The following is a 25,490-nucleotide window of genomic DNA, read 5'->3' as shown; positions in this document are numbered from 1 at the left end:
AAGAAACATTGCAGAGGTTCCAATCAGCCACAGCAAGGTTATAAAACATAACTCCCAGAGAAAATGGGCAGCTCAGCTAGCACGGAAAGGTTGTTTTTGTCCTTTGGAATGGGGACAGATTTTGTATGAAATCTCATGTTTGTGACTGATCGAAACCTCACTGAAAACAGCAGCAGCAGGGGTCAACAGGGATGGACAGCAAGAACTTCAAAACTGGCTAGGCATGTGACAGTATTTGTCTCTTTTGCCCCATTTCCCAAAATCTGAATTGTTTTCCTGGCAGTTCAAATTAAGGACTGTTTCAAGCAGCTCTGCAGCTATTTTAGACAAGTAATAATAACAAAAAATTTTAGAATTCCAAAGGCATTGCTTTGTGCAAGCATTCATTGTGTTTCTTGTTTTTTTTTTTTTTTTTTTTTTTTTTTTTCCCCTAAATCTAACTCTGAAACACAGCTGGGAAGAAACCCGACTTCAGACATCCCCTGGGTGACTCTGGAATCCAAATCATGCAAGGATGGCTTAATTTTCCCCAAAAAATAAAATGTCAAAGATTCAAGAATTACATTGCAGTTTCCAGAGCTGGGCACTGTCCCTCCCCACAAGCTCATGTAAAAAATCTCTCTATCCACCACTTTCCCCTCTTTCTCTGTGACCCTGCCCTCGGCCTTACTCTGACATTACCCAGGCCCCTTCTGCTGATGTTCTCCTCCCTGGTGTGGGCACAGCTAATTAATGGCCATACCATAACAGATCAGTAAATGGTTCCCAATAAGTTCCCTTTTACTTTTCATCAGTAAAAATGAACATTTTCTAAACAACAACAAAATGGAGCAATAAAAAAAAAAAAAAAAAGAAAACCTCTTGACATATTCCCTTTAAAGATAAGAAATCAAGAACAAGACAGTGCTGGGATGTTATTTTGCATCCTGCCTTTCATGTCAATTAGGGCTCATTGCTCAGAGAATGCTAATGCAATCTGTGTCTCCTCACTACAGATAACTTGCAGCCAGGGCTTACGGCTGGAGAGGAGGTGAAGTTGCTTTGGGTACATCAGAACAAAATAAGAAGTGCTCAGAACTGTTTGGGATCAGCCAAAGGGGGGAGCTCGCATCGGGTGACGCTTGCATGTTTCTATTAACCATCGTTTATGGATGAGGAAACTTTCAAGTCACCCCGCTAACAAAGCTCCCCTGGAATAAAAAGCTGGGTAAAACGTTAAGGATTTCCTTGGTGCAGTGCGGAGCCCTGGGGCTCCCCTGGGTCCCCCCCTAGGGCTTGGGGTGGGGGCAGGCAGGGGACTCTCACCACTGGGTTGAGAAGCTGCAGAACTAAGGGAAAGGGGACCGAGGGATGGGGTGGGAAAAGTGGCATTTTGACTCAGGCGCAGCGGAGGGGAGGAAGCTGAACTTGTCTGCGATGTCCCGGTGGGGCCGAGGCGCAGCAGCAGGTTTGTTGGATCAGCAGCAGCGCGCTGAGCACGAGCCAGCAGGGAAGGAAAGGCTTCAGGAAAGCACATGCTGCTTTCACAGAGATTTCTTTTTTTTTTTTTTTTTTCTGGCTGCAGTGCTTGTTGCATAAAATGCTTTTTCATTCATCAGTAAATTGTCTTTTCTTATCCTCCCCCTCTTTTACCTTCTTCTCTTTTTAAATAGGGGCTCTGGAAGTGTCTGAACAGCGAGACTTTGCACTGGCAGCACCTCCCCATCCTTTGTTACTGGAGCTGGAGGCCCTGTTTTGCATTTCTACCACCTGGGCAGGAGAAGGCATCTCAAACAACTTTGTCCTGCTTCAGGATGCCCCCCCTGCGCAATTCAGGAGCAATATGAAAGCAGTCTGAGTGCCAAGGAAAGCCGAGCCCCTGCTTGATTAATGTTTGTCCTGATCCCCAGCTGGGGTGGGGGCTTCTTGCCTCCAGGACAAAGGCATCCCTAGCATGGATGTGAGGAGTGGATGTGTCCTGCACCACCAGAGGCAGCTCCCCCAGAGCTGGTCCCATTCCCAAGGCTGGCAGCACCCTGCACCGTGAGGAGGGGCCTGGGAGAGCGGTCCTTTGTCCTCCAGCCACTCACCTCCTCCTTCCCCAAGCGCTTCTGACCCTGCCCAGCCTCTCCTCAATAGCAATTTGGGTAGCCACGGACCGCTAGCCACCTTCTGAGGACCACCAGCACACCACCAGCCCGTTCCCCAGGACCACCAGCAGGCAGCTGGGCGCACGCAGCCTCTGGCCATCCGTCACCTGCACTGCCGGGCGCTCTCTGAGCCACCCCAGCTCTGTCCCTGCTCCAGGGTGGCTTTGCTGGGACCGATTCTGACCACCATCACCCCTGGGAGACCTCATTTCCACGCTGCCCTTGCTGAGCAAGAAGCTTTGGCAGCATCTGGGGCAGCTCAGTGACAGCACCAGCTGTCAGACGGAGCTGGGGGAGGAGGGACGATCACCAACATCCACCAGTTCTTTCAAGAAGTCTTCCAGCCGAGGAGCGTCACAGCCCAGCTTCACGAACCAGACCCAAAATCCACTAAATATTTGCATAAGTCCCAGCCAAACACAGGGCAGCATGAAGCAAGAAACTAACTCTACCGGGGTATTTCTCCACTCCCCCTCCAGCAGAGCGCGGAAAGGGGCACAGCCAGGGTGCATTAGCATCTCTAACTTTTTTTTTTTTTTTTTAGCAAGCCCTGCTTGCAACCCCAAATCCCCACTAAAAGGAGGGCACAGGACCCAGACCCCCACCCTCCTCCAGCATCGTCTCACGCTCGAGAGCCCAAGGGAGGCGGCGCAGGGGGCCCCACTTACCGCTTGCCATTCACCCGCTGCCCAGCGGTGCGTGGGGCACTCGGGGAGGTGACAGTCCCGCTGTGACGGAGGCCGGCTCGCCGGGTCGCACGCTGCTGCCTCAGCTGCTGTCGGGGAGCCACCGTGGCAGTGCACGGAGCGCTGCTGGACACCACGGCCACAGGACACCGAGCACTGGAGGAAGGGACGAGAGGTGAGTGGCGGTGGCCGTGGGGCTCGCTCCCTGCTTTGCCTTTGGCAAGGTGCAAACGCCGGAGCTGAAACTTCCAGGCATTTTGCACCGCTTGCTTCACAAGGGAAAATGTTTGCAAGGGCAGAGCAGAGGCTGGAATTGCTGCTTCGCTGAAGCCAGTGGGAATTTTGGCCTCTAAGATAGGAGCGCCGTTAAATCGCAGCAAACCAGAGGCAGCACGGCTCCGTGCGTTATTTCTCATGCATTCTTAACAAAAAGGAAGAGTTCAAAGTACATCGGCTGCCACCAGCATCATCAGAGTGGGCTTTAAGGAAAAGCAAACTTGAATGATACGGAAGGAAAGAGTGCAGCAACAAGGAGGTAAAGTTATACAGCCGGAATTCCTTTCAGCATGCATCTAAACATGCACAGAAGTCAGGACATGCTGCATGATTGTGAAAACAAATGTCTTTTTTAAACTGGCTCCTTTTTCCTCCCCCCTCACATTTCCTTCATTATACTGTGGGCACATTTCTGCCCACTTCTAGGCACAGCGAGAGCAGCCTGAATTTCTCTGTCTCAGACGTCTTCAAATTATTTTCTGCACTGCAATGCTTTTAACAGCTTGTTTTTTTTTTCTTTCACTCAACATTTCTTATTGTTGTGACTGCATAATGTAGCATGTTTAGCAATACTTAACTTCTCTCTGCTATGGATTCTTTCTTGCTAGATGTTAAAGTTTATTATGGAGGTGTGGAACAGAAGGGATCGGTGTTTATAAAAGAAAGTGTGCAAAAATCAAAGGCGTTCATTTAAAACACAGCTATTACTATTAACTTTTGCTGAATTAACAATTAGTATAAGCATCCTTATTAATATATTAGGAGGGACTTAGCAAATGAGATGATGGCCCAGTATTTCAACAGCCACCAAAGTGAACCTTCTCAAGGCAGGGAATTTAGCGGCGCATAACAGGGGAGCAATTCTCTCCTGTCTAGTTCTGGGGAGTATTTCTCCGTAATGCTTCGCTATGCAAATACCCCATAAAGCCAAAAGGACCTCAGAAAGCTGACTGAAAACTTTCAGCTGGCTTCAGAGATTTGTAAGGTGTTTTTTTTTTTTTTTTTTCCTTTGTGTGTGTAACTTGGAAAGCAGCAGCTAGATTTCTGTCACTGCTGATGCAAATGCTTCCCATATGCTGCGCTGCCTCCCTGTGATTAACAGCGCTGTTTGTCCTCCGCATTCCACACGGGATGCTTAAACTGAATAATGGCAACAAACTTGCAGAATCATACACACCAGGATGCAAACCATGCTCTAAAATGCCTTTCGGTTTGCATTTATCACCCACCTAAGAAGCATGGGTCCGGGAGCCCCGTGGTAAGGGAGGTGAGCTGTGCTGGGGCTCTCCAGCACAGGTTTGGAGAGTGGGATGGTGGTCCCTGGTGGTGTGAGGCTCCAGGTAAAGTCCTCAACTTGTTCTGCTGCATGCTCAGGGTGAAACTTTCCCCCCACCACGAAGCTGAGGAGGATAAATGCTGCCACCCAGCCCCATGCGCAGGTGGCTGTGCCATGGGAGCACTGCACCAGCACAGGGAGTGAGATCCCTGGGACCCTGGGCCGGGGCTGCTGTGTCCTGAATGTCCCTTGAGAGAGATGTGCAAAAACCCTCCTGCAAAGAGCTTTTCCTTGGCTTCTTGGCAGCGGGCACAGAGAGGCTTCCCCTAGCCAAGGGTTCAAAGGCTCTCTCAGGGCACGCAGTGGCCCAGGCACCACAGTGCCCTCAGCGCTGCCATGCCCCGGTACCATTTACATCGGGCTTCGAAATCCCAAAGAGGCATTACAGAGGCATGAAAAGGCAATGTCTTGAACCAGTTTCATCCCGACTGCTTTAATCCATAGCACTGGTCAGTGACCTGTCCTGGGCAAACACAGCCAGCTGGCTCTGCTCAACGCTACAAGCAGAGCAGGCCTGAAGCTATCCAGGTTGGGGCAGCCAGCTTGTGCTGTACCCATATCTTCCTTCCCCTATGGGATGCCAGGAGCCAGGCAGCCTCTTTGTCCTTCCTATGGAGTCTATACATTTCCCTAGGAATGCTCCTTTTCCTACTGAGCAAGTTTTCTACCAGCAAGCTGCAGAGCGCTAGCGCAGCCGTGGAGAAGCTCTACGTTATGAAAACACAAGGCAGGATTTCAGCCTGTAGCTGAAATATGTAAATGCCAGACAGCAGAATAAATATTGGTATTTTTACTAAGTGAAAGGTAAATGGCCATAATTGATAGCATTTAGGAGATACAAACACATTAAATCTGACATTTTGGTGCTAACACAAGCAAATTTAAACCTTGGAGAAAAAGACTTTTTTTCTTCCCTTCTGATTATTAAGAGATATTAAAAATGGTTTGCTGTAGGAGAGCAGATTCATAACAATCCAGAAAAGAATTACCTAGCCGCTGAATACAAAACATCCAGAGAGAAAAGCACCTGGGAGCAGAGCGCTTGGCTCAGACGACTGCTGACAGGGATTTGTTTTTAATCTTTCTGAAGCATTTCCCAAAAGGAAAAGGAGAAAAAAAAAACTAAAGGCACGTGCAGCACATGTTCTGTGCATCGACAGGGAGGATGCACTTGTAAAGGAAAACCTTGCCTTAGTTCTCACACACACCTTTGCTGGCTTACCCACAACCAAAGGTGCCCAGCTCTCAGCAGCTTGGCTTTGGGATTATTTTTACATGGCAGTCAGGCCTTCAGAAAGCTCGTTTAATAATACCTAAAAGCAAACTGACCGGGCTCCTATGAACAGCTCCAGTGTCACTGCTGATGAGGAAGGTGATGCCACACTTCCGTGCCCATTTAGATCCTGACCTACTGGCTAGCAGGGTGCTGAGCCCCTGCCTGTTTCATAGCCTCACCAACAAGTCTGGTATCTCCATCCAGCTCGGCGTTACATCTTTTGCAAAACCCCGCAAGCCGTGCACACCTCTTGCGGGGACAAGCACGCTCCTCTTAGATTTGGCAGAGGGTGCCCAAACTGCTGTCCCGTTTCCAACAAATGCTTTGGAGGAGAAACGGAGGGCAGGATAACAACAAGCCCAGGACCAAGCTGGTGGAACCACCGCAGCCGTGCTGCTGCCTCCTGGAGCCCCTCTGATTTTCCCACCCAAAGACAAGAGCTGAGTTGCATTCAGCACGCTGTGCTTCCTTCCAAACTACTTCTATTTCCTCTGAGGGAATAAAACATAATTAAACTACCCCGGGCAAGCTGTGTCCGCTGCATTTGGGGTTTGGCTTTGCTACTCATAAACGCTTTGAGGCCAGGGTTGATGTTGCAGCGGGTGCTTCCACGCCGAGCACCCGCAGCACCCTCGGTGCTGAAAGTGTGCTGGGAGCGCGCTGCCTGCTCCTCGCTGCTCATCAGCATACAAATATTCCTTAATTGCCTAGTCACAAGAGATTACCTCAGGCCATAAATCACCTCGTCCTCCAATTAAGTTGTGTTTCTTTCTCCACTTGCATAAAATTAACTCCAATCATGCGGAGGAATGTTGGGAATTTTGAAACACTTACTTTTATCAATTAAAATTAGCGCGTTTTAAAGCAATCGACAGACCATTACATTATTATGTTTACAATTATTATCTGTAAAAAAAATTTGCTTTCAGCAGCAGTCACTTTAAATAAGGTGCAAATAGGATATGACAAGTGCATATAATAGCCTTCTATTTTCAATCTAGCTTCCTATATGAAGTTGAGGGTTTAGTCCCGCAGATAATAAAGCAGGGGGTTAATTGTCAACATGGGAGCAGCGCTCCCATAGGGTGGGTGCCCCGGGTGCTCTCAGTCAGTCCTGGTGTAAAGGACCTGGATCTCAGTAGCTGAAACTCCATGGTGAACATAGACTTATCCCTTAACAAATGCAATGGCAAACACTGCTATTGCATGAATTCGAAGGTAAGCATAAAAAATAAAATACAAGTCTGAAAACAATCATAAAACATCAATGGGTTTATTGCCTTTCTTAATAGTCGACATTAAACAACAATATGCTGTCCTAGTCCTAACGTTCGCCTGTGTGCCAGTAGACACGTAAAGGATTTATCTTTTAGGGAACTTGCACACAGTGAGAATTGGTGTTTTGTACCTGAATGTAGAAGACAGATCGCAAGAGAACACGATGTTTTACAAGGTAACAGTTCATTTAGTCTGGGATTTTCAATAATTCTGCTGATTAGCACACTAATGAGGTAGACAGAGAATTGAGGTTCAGAGCTAAAAATGTGGTGCAGCAGATTCAAGGTGAAGACAAAGACATTATTTTCAGGAAAACAAGGATTCAAGATATGCTTTCAGCAAACAAGATGCTTAATAACTCCAAGCGCTTTTGCATTTCCAGCAGCCTCTGCTCTATGCATCAGTGCCTGACTTTTTAATGAAGCAAAATTAAGTGATGAGCTTATTAGGAAACAAAAGGTAGTGAAAAGCATTTTTAATGAACAGCTCTGACTGTTCTTTAGGCTTTCCCAGGAAGCTGATAATAAAATTAATTTCAGATTTCTCAAAACTGAGGAAGATTTTGCTTGGGATGTGACACATTTAAATAATGACAATATTAAAAACATGAATAAATAGTAGATTCTCTTTAATATTACATACTGTTGGCTTCTCTAGCCGGAGCTTAAAATATACAACAAGGAATTTGCTTTCAGTTATACACTAAAAACAAGCTGCCACGGTTTCAGCTGGTACAAATCAGTGCTGCTCCACTGCTGCCTATGAAGCTACACTGTTTTACGCCACCTGAGGAGCTGGCCCAAGACTTTTACCCTTGTAAAATTCAAGAGGACAGAAGTGACGGGAAAACCAGCTTCTAACCAACTTGACAGAAGAATATCAAAGGGTGCAAAAGGGTATACAACATGTCTCACCTGTCCCCAATCTCCTGATTTCCACTTCGGACATCTGCCCCCTCTGCATTTCTTTTGCACATTGGGCTTAGCAAGGTGCTTGCAATAATCGTCTTCTATATGCCTCCCTTCCTTTGTCAAACAGTACACAGTGCGGTGCTTTTGGCCCCTTCCACAGGAGACAGAACACTGTAAATATAAAGTAACAACAAATCAGCTCTCACACAGGGCCAGCTACGCAGTTCCACATGGGCCATGACTACACAGGGCATTTTTGTTTCATCTGGACCAAAAAGCACATCCCCAGGCTCCCGGCAGCTCACACAAAGTTCAGAGGGGATACGGAGGGGCAGAACATAACCTGGAACTGGAAATGTTCCCATTTGTACTTCACATCTCATGTTTGTGGTCAAAGCCCCCCGAATGCCAATATCAAATTGAAGAAAAGAAGCTGGCATTCAGCAGGGACAATGGGCTTTGGGGCTAGATTCCTGGCACTGCTCCTGTGGTTTCAAAGGAGCAGAGTCATCTTATGGGGATCAAGGTGGGAGCCCTCAGTATCTGCTCAGTACTTGAAAGGGACCATTTCCATTTACCTTGATAAAAAAGGGGGTCAAATGTTGGTAAAACAGGAGAGTAAAGTGTGATATACACCTTCAGAGAGGGAAGTAACAGCACAGAGGACAAGGCAGAGGAGCAAAACGCAGTCTTTCCATGCTTGTTTTACCCTGTATCACTGTAGACTGATTTAATTTTTTTTTTTTTTTCTTCTGAACAAAGACTGAAACCAGGACATGCTCATCCTGAAGATTTATGCATTTTGAAAACAACTCAGAAGAAGGCAGAGCCTGGAGAATCAAAGCAGAAAGGAAACCAGCAGGTATGTTAGCTGCAAGCTTTGTAGTGAAGCAACGAATTTCAACCTCCCTCTGCAGGTTCACTGAACTTTTTCAAATGTGACCATTTCTGGCATGCAAACCCCAAGCAACTTCACTTTGATTTCAGATTAGTCTCCTCCAAAAGATTTAGGAATCAAAGGGGTCTGGAATCACGACAAGAATTTAATATGACAGTTTCTTGTAGAACAAGCCTCTTACTCAGCATGATGCACCCAGAGACTCAGTTTCAATTTCTTCATTACACGTTATGCAACTCATTACGTACTGTATCACAGGCATCTTGGCTCAATCCTTGAGCACAAACACACTGCTCCAACCATCTCTCCATATAAAATGCTCTGCTTCCTTTACAGAAAGGAGCAAACACGCAGAGATAAAGCTTCCTTCTTCTTTTTGAAGCTACTCCATCAGTATATTTGCTAAGAAATAAATTACAGCCCAAGCTCTTCCCTGCCTATGAATACATTTGAAACCTAACAAACTACAGATTATATATGTAGCAGTTCTGGAAAATCCATTAGACCAGAAATTGGCACTTGCATTGACAGCCGTGATTATTTTAAATTACAGCACTACTTCCAAATCGCTCAGCCCCCATTGTGTTAAGAGGTATACAAAGAAACAGTGAGAGAGCAGTAACTTGCTCCAAAATGAAAAAGTTCAGGCAAACGTGGAGAGAAAGGGATGCAACTCATAAGATCAGATGTTGCTGCTTAAAAGCTTATGTAAAAGCTTTACACACAAAAGCAATGCCCTGAAAAAGGCAGTTTTCCTGTTGTAAGACCACTACCAGAGGTAGCCAACATCCCTTGAGGTCAATGGGATTTCAGGGACCTTTAGGAGGTCAGGGCAGGACCCGAAGACCAACATTCAACCCTGCACTGGAAAACAGAGGAAATGCTGTCCCTTTGTTCCAAAATAAGACTTTCACAAATCACTGAGTTTCATAAACTTCACTTTTTTTTTTTTTTTTTAGTATCAATAGGAAAAAAAGATCGAGTTACTGTTATTCTACTTTTATAAGCCTTCAAATCTCATCAGGAGTTCATTTTTTCATTCTTTCAACATCTCTCCTCAGGCAACGAACATCAGCAACGAGAAGAAAACATCAAATCCTAACAAACTAAGTTATAAACTTCTAATACGTCCACCCCTTTAATGTCTTTGGGCTAAATGCCAAGAGTGGTACTTCAGAAAAATTCAAGTGCTCCTCAGTGCTCTCTGTGCAGGTCGACACCACTTTAAGGTGACAGTGAAAACTAAAGCATAAATTCACACGCTTGATCAGGGCTCTGTCTTGTCCCACATCCTGAGACAGTAAAGCAAAGTGCATGCTTTCTCTAATTTAAAAAACACATTGGGCCTGGTACTTATTGTAAAAGAAGAATAACATCGTTTTATAACACAAGTATGTTTCTAGGGACCTGAAGTTGTTTGATAAACATTTAATCTTGCAAATAATATGGTACCAGTAATTTCCAAAATTGCTACCCCCTTCTACAAATTGCTTACCTTTGGTGCGGAGCCAGATTCTGACATTTATCTTGGCATCTGATGCCATAACATCACAGGGCTACAGGCACATTTTGGTGCACTTTGAGGCTGAGACATAATCAGACTAATTTTGTTAATACTTGAATGTAATTCTCAAGATGCTGCAATTAATCATTTCTATGTCTGCCTTTAATGTACATTAAAGTTAGGCAGCTGTACGTTTTTAGATCTAAGACATCCCTTTGGTTTCACGCACATGTGAGTTATGATCTCATTTGCTCTGACAGACAATAGAGGCTGAACGACCTGATGTAACCAAGAAGTAGAGACCAACAATTCCTCTGCAAAGGGCCTACCTCGTAATTGCCTTCTAATTCTTCTCAGCTATTTCCAGCTTTTATTTGGCACGTAGATTGTAGGCATATGCGAGCCACATGCACAAAATAATTCGGCAGTGCTTAATCTCACTGCCACGTGACTGAGGGGAGCAACGCACCTAGCTACTGCGGTCCCCTCATCAGTTACTTCTGACCCTGGAGGAGCTTTGCATTTCATTAGCAGGGCTCTTTTCATCGCTGGAAACGCTTACGATATCTATCAGTAACAATGCCACGGTGAGGTAAGCGCTGACCTTGCCTTCTTTAAACATTTGAAAAGCACAGACAAAAACACTCCTCTCACCGACTCCTTTCGTCCTTTCTTTCTTTCCTTCCCCCCCTCCCTGTGGAGAATACTTCAAAGTGCTGGGGGTGGACGGGTGGCTGGCTGTGGAACAGCAGCCTCATCCAGGGCTCTTTGAAGCCAACAGCAAGGCTCCTACTGCTTTCAGTTCCCTCTGGATCCAGCCCCGAAGGTGCAGCCAAGGTACTGTATTGACTTTGTTCACTGACCAGCTCCCTAGAGTCGGGGATCACGTGCGCTCGGACATGCCCATGGCCAGCCTGCCTCTGCCAAAATGCTTTAAAACATCACTCTGAAATGTTGTATCCAGCCTGCGGCAGAGGCATGGCAACCAATATCAGCACCCCTGATATTTGGGCCTGCGAGGGCAGCTATCCTCTCCCTGGTGTGCAGGATGGTGCAAAAACAACGCGTGGTGGTCGTTATTAACGCGGCACATAAAGTAACAGAGAAGGGCTATTTCAAAAAACAAGCCACAGCAACTGCGGTAAGGACGCTCGTAAACCTTCCTCTTGCAATCATCGTTATTATCTCCTTAAAACGACCGCAGTCACACCTGGTGCTTTACATGGAAAATAAGAATAAAAGGTCCCTCCTTATAGCATTAGGATCAAAGCTTTTGAGCGCAGATTTAGGGGAATTATGCTTATTGGCATGTTCACAAAACTGATCACGCAAGTACGGTGGATTGGCATGCTGCTGATTTCTTCAAATAAATACACCACTTAGTTTAAATAAATGCAACAAAAACAGTTTAAATAAATACAAGAAAAATATTTCCGTACCAACTGTTTCCAGAAAGGTCAGAACATGATGCTAAATCTCTCCTGCAATGCATTGCTCTGTTCCAGCACACGCTTGTATTTTTGTTTCCACAGAAATTTGTTTTCTGTTTCAGAGTTCAGGAATGAAGAAGATTTTGCTACTTTACCAAATACGTGCAGGTTGCTTTATACTAATCCTCACTGCATTTCGTACTCAGCCTTCCTGGAGGATGAGGGTACACCTTGTTGAGTAAGGCCTTTCTAGAATAAAGCGGCTGCTACCTGATTCACTGGGTTAGGAGCAGGGGAAGAAAAACAAGAGGGAAACAAAAAAAAAACAAAAAACAGAATATACACCGCACCCAAAATGCTCTTAAAAATTTGTACAGTTTCTGTCTGGCTGGGCCCAGGTTCTGATCCTGTGCCAAGGCTGTGCTGCTGACAGCATCGCCAGCCCCCAGCACCAAGGAGCAGAGAAGCTCTGCTCTCATTAACTTTGTGCACCAAATGTCTACCTGAACACCGGGCAGAAAGGCAAGTAAGTCACGAATCTGGGTAAATTCTCCACCAAAAATGGAAACTTTCAGAAAATGCTGCCAGACTGCTTTTCCAGGCCCTGTGCATCAATGAACGATTTGGGAGGTATTTGAGATAATGAATGTAAGCTGTGGTGATCACCAAATGAATTCCCCAAGATAGGTATGCTCAGATAGCTCGGGAAGGGCAGTGGAGGGGGCTGGGAAGAATTAGACTAAAACGTCTTTATCAGATTCTGCCAGGAGCAACTTTTCAGAGGAAATTAAAATCAATCCTTCTAGATTTAGATTTCCACACATTAAGGATTATATGGAAAGTGAGCGCTCGTAAGTAAGCCCTCATTCATCCTTTCCAACAGTCTGAGCTGAAACATGTGCTAGATGAAATAAAACAGAAAAACCACTGAGTTCTACAGCACTGCTTCATGCTCTTACATCCCATCTGCATTAGGAGCTGTGCTCCTGGATGTCAGCACACTTCTCCCACTGCCAGCAGAGTCCGACCATGCACCCTCACAGTGACATTTCAGCATCCCATTGGTATTCATCAGCCTCCTGCTACAACTTATGCTGCTGCTACCAGGTTCTGGAAACTTTGGCACAGCCCCATGACGTCTGTACCTCTAAAGTCTCTCGAGCACAAAGGACATCAGAAGAGACACCACCAAGACAAGCCTGGATTGTCCCTCGCCAGCTGACCCCTTACTGGAAGTCTTAAAATGCCCGAGCCTTTGTGTTATCCAGCACCAGAGGCTCTGTGGCATGCAAACCAACTCAATTAGCTTCAAAGCAACAACGCATTTTAGCAGGTAACTCCTTAGGCATTGGTGGGACAAACACCAGGGTGCTGCTCCATGTCACATATTCTCCCATGGCTGCAGCACTTTAGGAGCTGTTTAGGAAATAGTTGCTCCTGGTTTTGCCCTAGAGTCTGGGAGAACCTTTAGCAATGCCCAACCTGTGCTGGCTCCCCAGAGAACTGCGAGGACTAAAGAAAAGGCAACACTTAAGGGTAACACTTAAGATTGAACATCCTGAGCACTTAAATCACTAAAATAATTTTTCCAAGTTGCAGAACCTTACAGGATATATTGGAAACAGGTACCTGCAGAAGCTGCATGAATCTCCCTTTTACAGCACCCATCTGCTAGGTAGCACCTTGTCCCCCTCCTTCTCCCACTCACACTGTTGTTACATCCCTACAGAGACTGCCAGGTGCAGAAATCAGCAGGGCTGTGGGAGCCCGCTTTAAAAGCTGCCTCCCTGCCCCACTCCAGGCTTTTTAACTTAAACAGCAAACAAGCAAAAATCACCAAATAGAGTCTGCAGGAGGACTGACTTGAGGAGAGACTTTTCCTCAAATTAGGAGGAAATGTGTGAGCTACCCGAGGAAGCCTGCATAATGGGATGTGGAAGGGGCTGATGGAGCCTATTTTCCATGCTGTGCCACTTTTAAAAAAGTAGCAATTGAAGCAGCAAGCAGCCTCGGCTAACTGACACCTCGGTTTTTCAGTGAGCAGTTGTATTATAATACCGCTTAGAAGTGCCATTCAGGGATAGGATTTCTCAGTGTTGGATGGAGAGAAACACAACATAAAGAGTTCCTCAAAGAATGCCAGCCCCATTTCACAGGTGTGCATCACACCGGGTGCCTGTAGGAGCAAGAGGCTGCTTCTTACTCCCCAATTTTATAAAGAAAAATCTTGCCTTAATGCACCAGCGATCAAACACTTTGTCAGCCTGCATAGTCTTGGGCATCAGGCAGATTTTCCTGCGTGCTGCTGGCTCACGCGCCTTCCTGTGAGCTAGTAAAAATTAAAACATGAATAGAGCGTTAAGTGCCTTTGGAGCAAGATTAACTGCATTGTTTTTCCTTAATGACTGCACAAATCTGTCACCATGAAAGTTAGAAACACAGTCAATATCTTTATGCTTAATATCCCTCATCATCACACATTCTTGCTTCTAAATGCTACAATCCCTAGGATCTGAGCGACAGCAATTATTGCAGTTTGGGGTATGCAGTGGGAACCTGGCACATGGACAAAAACACAGGCAGACTTCCCAGCTCCCAGCCCAGGGACCTGCGGGAAGTTGCTGAACTTCACAGCTCATCTTTGGAAGTGTTTCTGCTCGGACGTGTCTGCTGCAGTCTGACAGATTGCAATCACTGCACATAAAGTGCTTTGCGAGACAAATGTTCCCCAAAATTGCCATTTATCATTTGTTTCTCCTGTGTGTGTGCATGTGTGTGTACAGCAGGTCTGCCCACAGCCACGGAGGGGCCATCCATGACCCGGAGACCGAAGCCACTCCTCGCTGATCAGCAATCCCCAAACCTTTTGGTCAAGCTCAGGCCAGCTGTGCGTGGCCTGGAAAATAACCACCTCACTGAGAAAATGTGTAAGAGGGGAAGTGTAAAAGGCAGCCAGGGAGGCACACGAAATGCAGCCTTCCCCTCCGTGGGGTCCTGCAGCCCCCTGCTCAAGGGGCATCGTGTAACATCCCAAGGGGAGCAGGGGCAGAGGAGGGACCTGCTCACTCCAGGAGGAGAAAGGTGAATATTTTCAGCAGGTTAGCACAGAGGCATGGATTGGACTATTTGTAGGGTAGGAAACATCAGGGATTACTGATGTAGTTGCCTGCTCTGACTGGGAAAGACACTAGGAAGAGATGCAGCACCTGGGGGTGTGGGGAAGAGAAGAGGTTCAAGACACCAGGAATTATGCTTCCTGAGGCCCCTGGTGCAGCGAGCTTCTGCTGCTGGCAGTGACAGCAAGAGAGGCTTACGAAGAGCAGATGAGCTGGCTGTTTTCTGCAGCTCATACCCTGGCATTTCCTTAGCCTTCAAACCCTGGACCTGGGTTTGGACCTGGGGGGGGTTGAGAGACCACTGCTACCTCATCATTTTAGTTCTCCGTCAGCCTGAGAGATGTGAAATTTAACCACCAGAGCAGATCCCACCAGGTGCAAAGACAAAACATGAGGATTGCAACAGCAGAGAGCGGCTGCAGGAAATAACCCCGTGAGGTATTGATGCAGCAAAACACCTAAGCACATGCTCAGAGCACCACAGCAGGGTCCCCACCTAAGGCATAATGGGTGGGCTTTGGTGCTTGTAGCCCTGCTCACACAGCATGGCACAACGGGGCAGCAGAACTGAGCCTACACAGCTCTCATCATTTAAGGAGAAGAGGCAGCAAAAGACCACTGGTGATAGCAGGCAAACAGCAAGAAGGGAATGGAAAATTAAGAACAGGGCAGGAGGAAGGCAGCAGGCAGGCACGGCTCTGCCCCTCCAGCAGTGCTGGGGCTGGGTGAAGCTGGATAGATGGCACACAGTACTGCAGGGCTGAGGCGGGTCTGGTTTGCTTGTTTTTAAACAAAGCAAAGAGGTCTGCACTGTCAAAGGCCTTTTTCTGACGGGGGAGCCAAAGCAGACAACTTTTTGCCTTTTATCAGCTCACCAGAGAGCTGTCCCTGCAGTCAGGAGGTCTGCCTGACCCCAGAGAGGAGACAGACAGGGAGACAGCAGCTTTGGTGGGCCGGCCTGAGCAAACAGCTCTGAGATGGAGACAGATTGCTAAAGATATCCATAGGCTACAAAGTCCTTATTTTGGTTTGTATCAGCTTTATTAAATCTGCACTGCATCTATTTCTACATGTTTTTCCAAAGACGTGCAAGCCACACACAGAGCATCCCTCTGCCTGGGTTACGGGTGCTGGGACCTTCTGTGCAGCCCTCCTCTGCTGCATTTGTCCTTCCCCCCAAGGCTCCCAGGGGCAGGATTGTTATTATTTGTTTTCTGACAATCCCTGGCACTACACAGAAATACAGGCTCGCAGCCCCAGAGCCTGAACCAACATCGTATGAATGAAGGAGAGGAAGAGCAATGCAAAGCGCTGGCTGACTGCAGAGTTCAGCGTGCCCATCACTTCATTTCCAAGGATGGCTTTGTTATTGCAAAAACATGTGTAAAGGATCATGCCGCAGCTCAGTAATGCTGCTGTCACAGCAAATTCATCTTCTGCAGAAGAGAGGAGGAGAACAGCAGAGCTATATACACTTACAACCCAATCTGCCCCTGGTTATCACTTGTGCCTTAGCAAGAGCTGACACACTGCCTGCTAAGAATGTTATCAGAACGACGACAGGGAGAATATTGCTGTTGAACAGCCTGTTTTCAGCAAGCTTCACGGGGAGGGCATCTTGTAAACAACGGGTTGGGGTTTTGAGAGAATTAAATACAAATAACCCAAACTTTGCATCGTCACCCGTTTTCAGGTTGAAATTCCTGCGTGCCAGGCAGCAGCCCTCATGCTCCCACATCTCCAGAGAGACTTTACCATTACCTACAGCCCTGCACACAGCCAAGGAGCCCTGCAAAGCCACCAGCACCACCAGCTTCCAGTGCTGGCTAATAGGCTACAGCATCTGAACCCCAAACTGCATTCCCATTGACTGTAACAGGGTTTGGATTCTAGCCAGTTCATATTCTAATTATTTCATTACAAGCTTCCAGTTCTTCACCGTTTGATCAAAAGGTCTGCCACAAATCATGATAACCAGCATTTCTGCCTGTTTGATAAGAGCCAGGGAGCACACAGCACAGCTTCCCAGGCACCACAAGCTACCCAACCACTGCATTAGCAGCTCCAACTCTTGATACCAAAGAGCGATAAGTACTCGGCCGAGCAGATTACCTTTAAAATTATAATACTCTTTAGGAAGTAAGCCACCCACCCATTGTCCACGGGTCAAATTCAAATGATTACTATCCCACCGCAATGAGGTCCAAAGGGCTGACCCGCCTGACCCAGGGCAGAGTGCTGTGAGATATAATTGTGTTTCCTTATCTGTGTCTGTTTCCTAACGTGGAAAGACTGAGCAGCCCACGACAAGGGAATTTGGCGTTACTCACAAGTTGTATCAGGATACAGTGCACGTTAGCGTAAACTCTCCAGCACTGAAATTTCACAGAGGTTATGGCAAGGAGCAGATTTGCTCTGAGAGGAATGGTTTGAGATTTGGGTTTTAAGGGAAACCACAAATAATACTCCATGAGCATCTCCCTCATTCTGGAGACCATGGCGAGATTTCCTCTCGTTATTCAAGAGCATGTATAGACATCTGTGTTTGCATCATGAGGCATTCAGAGGAGAAAAAAGAGTCTCTGTATCCTGGTGACAGTCTCTGCACGTTTTCTAAAGCATCATTTTAATAAAAAAGTCAGGTCTATCACATGGCTTACAGTTCTGCAGTGTTTAAATACATGTTCTTAAGTAAGCAAGGAAATAAAAGTATCACCTCCCCTCAGTCCTCTTTGAAAGTACATTATAATATCAAGGCATCTCACCAGTCTCCTATTATAAAATTATCATTTCCATACAGAATCTGTTTATTCATTTAATAATCTTTTTAAAACCTGGATTTAACCAGCCAGATAAAATCGTTTGTTTACTGTATAAAACTGCAGTGGAATTTTGCCTAAGGACTGAGGGTTGGACTCTTCAGATTCTCTTGGCTTTCATTTGTACGTATTTTATAGCACTTATTTCATTCCAACTTGTGTGAAGCTAAGCCAATCAGATGCTTGCAAGAAATTAGTTTAACCAAGCTTCATGATTTATACACTTTTAACTGTTTTTTTTTTTTTTTTAATTATTAAGAATGACAGTTTCTGTTGGAGAACAAAGCAAGTAAACCATTTCAGAAAATTTAGTAAAAGTTACCAAAAACTAATTATATGATCTTAATTTAGCAAGACTCAAGAAATCATTATACAAAATCATTTATGATTACATTCTACTTGTCTTTAATTTTTTCACTGTTCAACATTAACATTAAACATTGTAAATGTATGCAATATTTATATAAAATTAAATAACAATATTGGAAAAATAAATACACTTTTACATAAATACATAAATCCATACTGCTGAAAAGTTTCAGCTAATACTATACTCTTGTTTCAAAAGTGACCAAAAAAATATGGTAGTGACACTCCATCCAAACAGATGAAGTACGTACAGCTACAGAATGATGTTTGCAACCTTTGACAGAACTAAAGCAAATCAGGTGCTTCCACACTAACGAAAAAATTTGGACGTTGCTACCTACAGTAGTAGCACGAGGTAGACATACACATAGAGCATTTTGCAGGAGGGACACGATGCCCTGTTGACCCCATAGATAAAATGCAGTCCTCAAACAGCTCTGGGGTCCCCTACATCAGAGCCAAATGACACTTGGGTAGCAAGACCTGAAAAACCAAGTCACTTCGTGGCAGTGACTGGAGCTGGGCTTGGCAGCCCCTGCACTGGGAAGGGGAGCGAGGGGGTGCTGAGCACCAGGGTCCACATCCCCGAGGGGAGATGGGAGGAGATGCTGTGGGAAGGATGCCCCTGCCCCGACATCCTAGCTCTTCCCAGGAGACCGGGTGAGGGACAACCCACCAAGGTTTATACAGGCAAGAGATTTAGTAGAGGCAAAGGAATTTTTTCTGGTTAAAAAAAAAAAAAAAAAAAAAAAAAAGCAGAACAGCCAAATACAGGACTGCATCCTGCATTAGGAATGCACCCTGCATTTTAAGCAGAGGAGCAGATGCAGCCCTCCAGCCGTGAAGAGGCTGAATGCTGAGTGACACCAAAACGCAACACAACTCTGTCCACACCTGTGGTTCTTGCAAATGTCCCAGCACGGGTAACAAAGGCTCGCAGCACTTCTCAGCTGGTAATGCTTCCAGAGAGCTGCTGCACGGGTTGCTAGTTCTGCTTAGCTCGCCTCTCTCATTTGTAGCACCAACTATCAGCGTACAAGTGATACATTAGCACCTCAAATGAAACATTTCATATCACTGTCCCTTGTACTGGTGAAGCACCGTATGAACACTAGTCCAGCAGTTTATGGCTATTGCATATCACTGAGGTATGAGAAAAATATTGAGAAACGTTACTGAAGGCATCCGCATTACTGAAGCATCCACAGAAACTAGTGAGGTTATGTTCTAGCAAGACGGCTCATCAATCAAACCATGACAATTAAGGAAGTCCGATACATTATAAGAGAAAAAAGGCCTCTTTGTAAAGTGCTTTTGAGTCAAATTATCTTTTTTCTTCCTTTTTAAAAAAATCTTCTTGAAAAGCTGTTATTGCAAAACACCCACTAAAAGTCGACATCTGTTTGAAGGCCCCTCCAAAACGGGCAGGTCCATGGTTTCCAGCACACCAGAGGTGCCCCATGTGGCACTTGCACTGGCACAGGGGCTGCTGCTCTGGGCAGGGAGAATTTCAAAGCTGCAGGACTCAAAACAACATCTTAGATCCTGGCTCAGGATCTAAAGCCACTGCAAGAGCATCTCTGTAGAGGAGTCCCAGCCAGACAAACTCTCCAGCAGCAGAGAGATGCGTGAGGATAGCTTACAGGTGCCTCTGCGCAGTGCATCACACGTGTTTTATATGGGAGTAGAAATACAGCACGGGTGTGGATGCACACGTTTCTATATAAGTGTGCATGGGGCAGCTAGGGACATGCACATGCATCTCTACACACTTGTACCTGCAAGGAAGCTGATGCCATTTAGGACAATTTTAACCCTGTCAGTTTGTGTTTGGCAGAGAACAGGCAACTTGTAAACCAGTAGGCACACGGTGCAGTGTTGCCATTGAATGTCAGCACAATTTAACTTCGATGCAAAGGTACTGCTTAAATGCCAGGTTTAAATCCGTATGCAAAGGACTCCGTGAGAACCAAGACTCATAATGCACAGCACTTGCACGGTGTAGCAAAATGGACGAAGTTGACTACTTAGCAGAAAGTGCCTTTTAAATTAAAGGACTTGAGCTCCCCTAATGTAAGCCCTTCCTGAACAGGTGTTATTCTGAATATATCATCAATAATCCTCTTTAAGTGCAGTTTTAAGACATGAAGCATTAGCACCTTAGTTTGAAGCAAATTAAATTGGTTGTTATGGGATATCCACAAAACGGTTCACAAAGAGAAAGAGTTTATGGCCGTACCGAGCTCCAAGGACCAGCGCTCCAGGCAGCATCTCTAGGACAGTCGTGCACATTGCACTGCTCTCTGTCCGGTGGCTTGTCAAGGATTTCGCAGCTCAGATCCGTAAACCTTTCTCCGTTGGGGCGCTGACACACCACGAGCCGCGTTCTTGTCCCTGCCCCGCATGGCTTTGTGCACTGGAAGTCAGCAGAGGACAGAGGATCACCACCTGGGCACCCACAACTCTCTCGAGCCCCCAGGGTTGTTTCTGTTCCCACCTCACCCTCTCCAGCCATGTTCCCCCAAGCAGATGAGGCATCAGCTTCTCTCTCCCCAAAGCCATTCACACCGCTCCACAATGAAATTTCCAGACCCAGCAGGATTATCTGAGGTTAGCATATCCAATTGCTCATCTTGGATGAGTTTTCAGAACAGAGCAGTGTTTTTATTACAAAGAAAGGCCTTTGATTGAACTAGACATATCTCAAAAAAACAGAAACCTCAATTTTTGTTTCCAGGCAAAAGCAAATTCTACAAATGTTTCCCATGACAAATGGAATCAAAACCACCACCAAGCAGTTGCTAGGGTTCACTTGTTTATCAGAGGCTGCCTTTCATGCTCCAATATTTCTAATTTCTAACCGTGATTTTCCCCTTCTCCCCCATTTCTCAGCCATCCCCTAGCAAAACCCTTCCCTGCGTAGGGAATGATGCACTCACCTCTCCCCAGTTGCCGTAAGCCCACTGAGGACAGGGGCCGGACTCGCACGATCTCTGCTCCATGGGTTTGGTTTTCTCATCGCAGTTATTCGCGGTGTATCCATTTTCATCCTGGCATACCACGACCCGCCGCTGGAACCCCCCCGCACATGTGCTAGAACACTGCAAGACACAATTGCCCATAGCTTTTCTGAGTCCAGGAATAATTGAGCACTCCCTGCTCCTTCCCAGCGCACCACACCATGGGAATGCACAGCTAGAAATGTAATACAGCTAACAGGCATTATTAACTTCAAAACTCTGCTATTACTAATAGCAGTGCAATGACTTAGGTGCTGACTAGGCAAAGAAAATAAACACGAGCCTGGTTTTGAGCAGGTGAGTAATCCCCCCTGCCTTTAACGCTGTGTTTAATATCACATTCATGTTTAATTCCCTTTAGAGATTTCCATGATCAAGTGCTTCAAACTGGCTGGGGGTGGGCAAGGAGCTGGCATTAAGGCTCTGCTGTGCTTTGGCAGCAGCTCTGCACAGCTGTAAATGCCCCAGGAGGCAGCCAAGAAACAGAGGCTGGCTTTTGCCTTACGGAAAATGATGCTATCTGCACACAGAGCCTGGGCAATGTGTGCTGGGAGAGGAGGGGAAGCGATGCCTTCACCCTGCTGCAGCACGGGGGGGAGCGAGCAGGGAGCAGCATGCAAGGAGAGGGGTCCCTCTTTTTCCCTGCATGGTGATGTTAATAATAATAGTCATAAATAATAATAAGCCTGAATTAGCCCTTGAAAAATAAATGGAAATAAGAAAATCCTGGCACTTACAGCACCCCAGGGACCGATTCTCCACTGATTGCCTCCCGGTATATGTGCACGGTTTCGGTTGGGGCTGCCTCCGGGGTGCAGTTTCAGGCGATGATCCGGATAGAGGAAAGGGTGGATGGGCCTGCCGTAGTCGTGGCTGTTTGGATGACAAGGAGACATGGAGCAGTCTTGCTCGGTGGCAGGGAGGTCGTCTGGATCGCACTCACTCCTGTCCACCAGCTGGTCACTGTAATTGATGCAGATCACTTGTCGCGTTGCCTTACCTTGACCACAAGTCACCGAGCACTGCATTACAGTGGGAAAAGGAGACACAGTCACATTTCCAGCTTTGAACACCGGACCGACCGCTATCACTAACAAAGAACAGCTGAAAACCTTAATCTCCCCACTTTATAAAGGGCCGAGCGCGACAGATTAATGAAGTCTATTTCCAGCAGCCAGGCCTACAAGGCTCTCCTGCGAGAGGCAGCGATGCTTACAGAGCTCCACTCCAAGGCCTTCCACTGCCCGCACGGTGTCACGGTGCACATTTCTGTGGCTGATGGCTTTGGCAGGTGGAAACAAGCAGACTCATCGGCCACGGAGCCCTGGTCATCCCGACAGCTGACATATCTCATCCGCGTCCCTTTCCCACACGTTGCGGAGCACTAGGGAAGAGCAACAAGCACTCCACTAGAAAGCTTCCTGTTATATGCCACAAGGGCTTTGGAACTAAAAGCCAGTCAAATGCACTTAAAAATATCACAGCGTCTACTGTAAAATAATCCTGAAAGTATTACGACACACGCTTACCGGTGTCCAGGATCCAAATCTCCACTGAGTCCTGTGAACGCCTGATACAGATCTCTTGGCTTCAGGACTGTTTGGATGGGGAGGACATGCTGCTATCTCACAGTCCTGTAAGGGAAACACAGGAGGGGAATAATGCAAGAGATGGAGAATTTGTGGATGTTTCAGTTAAACCACCTTTTCTTCAGTGCTTTCTCCTTGTATGTTCTTGCTGAATGAGCAAAATTTGGAATCAGTGCCCCTAAAGGCTTCATATGCAGCACCTCAGTGGACTTTTAAGTTATTAAAAACTCTAAAATTGGGATCCTCATAACTAAGTGCCATCTTCATGCATTAAAAACGGATGTTTTGAGGCAAGAGATGAAAGTTCATTAAAAGAGCTCTGGTATGAAGGCATATCTACAAAGCAGCAGCTTTATCTCCCTTCAGAGATCCCAAACTCTTTGTTACAAACTCTTTGTAAAAAAGGTTACGTTGTTGAGCTGATTGCAGCCCTCTGGTTCCCCATAGCCCACCAGGCTGCCCGTAGCCACGTCCTGATCTTCTCCACACACTAAGAGAGTGAGGGTTTGGGGAGGGAAATGTCACGTTCAGCCTCGTTACACTGTCTCGCAGGGGGCTCCAGTCCTTTCTGGCCCTCCTGGGAGGTTTGGCAACAGAAGTAATGGACAGCCAGGACTTGACTCCACGAGCCTACAAGTACTCAGTGCCAAACAGGAAATTAAAGTTGATCTCCACTACAAGAGAGAGATCACCCGGCCCTTGACAAATGGCCTAAGTCGTTTCCGCATTGCTAAGATTTTAGTCGTGCTGGAGATGTGCGCGCCAAACGGTCCCATGTTACTGATGCCAGGTGGCACAGGAACAACAGGATTTACCTGGGTGTCTGTTGGCCTGGTTGCAGCATTGCACTCGTTATCATCCACCACTGACACGTAGGTGCCCACGACACACTTCACCACTCTCATCTGGTAGCCTTGGCCACAGGTCACTGTGCACTGGGAGAGGGCAGACAGGAGAAGTGCTGGGTCTGAGTAGCTGCTTTGGTTAGAGAGCGTTAATCAGCCCAGCCTGTGTTTAATCATGTTGCACAAGCAGCAAAAATAAAACCCAACTTCCCTTCTGCTTTCTCTCTACAAGTTTCAGCTTTAAATTAGGTCAAAGTTTTAATTTACTGCGTCCATCAGAGCCTCACACACTTCACTTACTGTCCTCAGGAATGAAGGTGTGAGCGTTTAAATGATCTGCTCTTCTGCACACAGTAAATCAGTCTGGTAGAAGCTGCACCATATCCTTCTTTAAAACTGTCCGTTCAGCCCCACAGTAGCACAAACAGCTAATGAATATTTTTGCTGATGGGCAATAAGTCTGGCTGGGACAATTGGCTTTACTGCTGTTTTTTTTTTGTTTGTTTTTAAGTCAAAAATTACCAGCTTTGTGGAAAAGAAGATGCCAGAACACTCCAGAGAAATGAGCAACTTGCATTTGAACAGAAAAAAAATCTGTTTTAATAACTCCCCCCAGAAACTGGAAAACATTAAAAGCAACAACCACTACTCAGTGGGAGCAGCTTTTTTTTTTTCGGTGAAAAATTAGGCCATGTATTTGTGTGCCTAAACATGGACTTAGAAGTGTAACCTTAGCAACCCTTGAAAATCATGACCAATTCAGTATGACACAAATCAAATTTAGCACGATGGGCAGGTGTTATTACTGCTGCCCCCAAGCGAACGGAGGGTGTGCACATTTGTGTGTGCAAATCCATTCACACAGTTATCACTAGGATAAATCCTTTGTGGAGGTACCTGGCCCCAGGGCCCCACTTGCCACGCCGCACACTCCTGCTGCTGGCACGTTTGCACTGACTCCGGCTTCGTTTCAGGGTCACAAAACCTGTCGTTTAACCGATCTTCTCCAAACTGGCACCAGGTCTGGCGATGCTTGTGCCCTTTCCCACAGGTGACCAGGCACTGCGAGGAGGAAAACATGAGCTCAGGTGGTGCCCAGGCAGCACCTCCCTGGAGCGTGAAAACAGACCCGAAATCATCACTTGAACACGGCTGGAAATATGGCTCTAGCCAAACACCACGTGTGCTGGAAAACACACGAGTGTATTGCAGTGACACGGGGCTGCTTGGGCGTAGGAAGAACACAGTCATGTGGGGAACTGCACCAAGGACGGGTGCCAGTCCATGGAGGCTTTTCATTTACACTAAATTCAGCAAGTGGATAAATCCTGGTGTAAGACTGATTTAAAAATTTCTCAAAATCAAGGTCCGCATACCATACCCTGGCATAACGCAGTCTCGTGGCTATTTTCATCATTTTTTTTTTTCCAAACAATAGTTCTTCCAATGTGCCAAAGGACACGGAGAAAAGCACAGCAAACGTGAGTGCCAAGCAGGATGGCCAGAAAGAGACAGAGACAACGATGCTTTCCCCCCTGCCAAGGCAGATACAACTTGGCTCCAGGGATGACTACATCTTCCAGCAGCTCCCAGCAGCTGTGAGATGTAGGGCAAAGCTGCAGCACTGCCCTCTGGGGCTTCGGTAGAACACAACAGTGTGCCAAAGGCTTGTAAAAGCAAAGCATACTTGCTTGCTTCTGAGCATGCATGATAAAGCTGTGTGTGAGAGCCTCTTCCAGCATCTCTTCCACTGCCACAAGCACTCATCCCAGCAGACAGGTATTTTGTGGAGAACAATGGTCAGTTAACAGTCTCCATTTCCACTTAATTTCTTTCATTATTTCTTAAAACGATACATTCATAAAAATGAGAGCTATTTGGCCACAAAGGTGACAAGAAGCCTTTGAAGACTACTTCCTACATCGCCAGTCCTGCTGCAGATAAAGCTTATTAAGGCACGGCTTTGTTGCATTATGAAGGACACCAGCTGCAGTGAAAGCAGCAATGG

General features: G+C 46.4%; 1 protein-coding gene and 1 long non-coding RNA gene across 8 annotated transcripts in view; one reads left to right on the top strand and one right to left on the bottom strand.

Moving 5' to 3' along the window:
* The window catches only part of ADAMTS9 (ADAM metallopeptidase with thrombospondin type 1 motif 9), a 75,892-nt gene that overhangs the window by 14,252 nt on the left and 36,150 nt on the right, over positions 1-25,490 (bottom strand). For 4 of the 5 annotated variants that reach the window (XR_003500396.3, XM_027468022.3, XM_027468024.3 and 1 more), the window contains 9 exons: positions 24,380-24,544; positions 23,453-23,572; positions 22,578-22,682; positions 22,265-22,432; positions 21,786-22,070; positions 20,968-21,129; positions 20,268-20,444; positions 7,896-8,063; positions 2,798-2,971 (listed from right to left, as the gene is read on the bottom strand). Coding sequence is in view for 4 of the 5 variants with exons in the window: in XM_027468022.3 (XP_027323823.3) it covers positions 2,798-2,971; positions 7,896-8,063; positions 20,268-20,444; positions 20,968-21,129; positions 21,786-22,070; positions 22,265-22,432; positions 22,578-22,682; positions 23,453-23,572; positions 24,380-24,544 (1,524 nt within the window). In the remaining variant the exon portion in view is untranslated. The remainder of the gene's footprint in view (positions 1-2,797; positions 2,972-7,895; positions 8,064-20,267; positions 20,445-20,967; positions 21,130-21,785; positions 22,071-22,264; positions 22,433-22,577; positions 22,683-23,452; positions 23,573-24,379; positions 24,545-25,490) is intronic. The other variant, XM_027468026.3, reaches the window with a different exon arrangement.
* LOC110353393 (uncharacterized) lies at positions 1,830-17,601 on the top strand. Of its 3 annotated transcripts, none has more exons than XR_011812631.1 (4): positions 1,830-2,585; positions 2,674-2,990; positions 8,655-8,754; positions 9,852-17,601. It is a non-coding gene; the product is annotated as an uncharacterized lncRNA (long non-coding RNA). The 3 variants fall into 3 exon arrangements; XR_005269026.2 differs by lacking the exon at positions 1,830-2,585 and having other exon boundaries at positions 2,864-2,990; positions 9,852-10,886; positions 10,997-17,601; XR_005269024.2 differs by lacking the exon at positions 1,830-2,585 and having other exon boundaries at positions 2,864-2,990; positions 9,852-11,131; positions 11,847-17,601.

This window comes from Anas platyrhynchos, chromosome 13 (assembly GCF_047663525.1).
Source record: "Anas platyrhynchos isolate ZD024472 breed Pekin duck chromosome 13, IASCAAS_PekinDuck_T2T, whole genome shotgun sequence".
NCBI lineage: Eukaryota > Metazoa > Chordata > Aves > Anseriformes > Anatidae > Anas > Anas platyrhynchos.
This window is presented reverse-complemented; position numbering and strand designations above follow the sequence as displayed.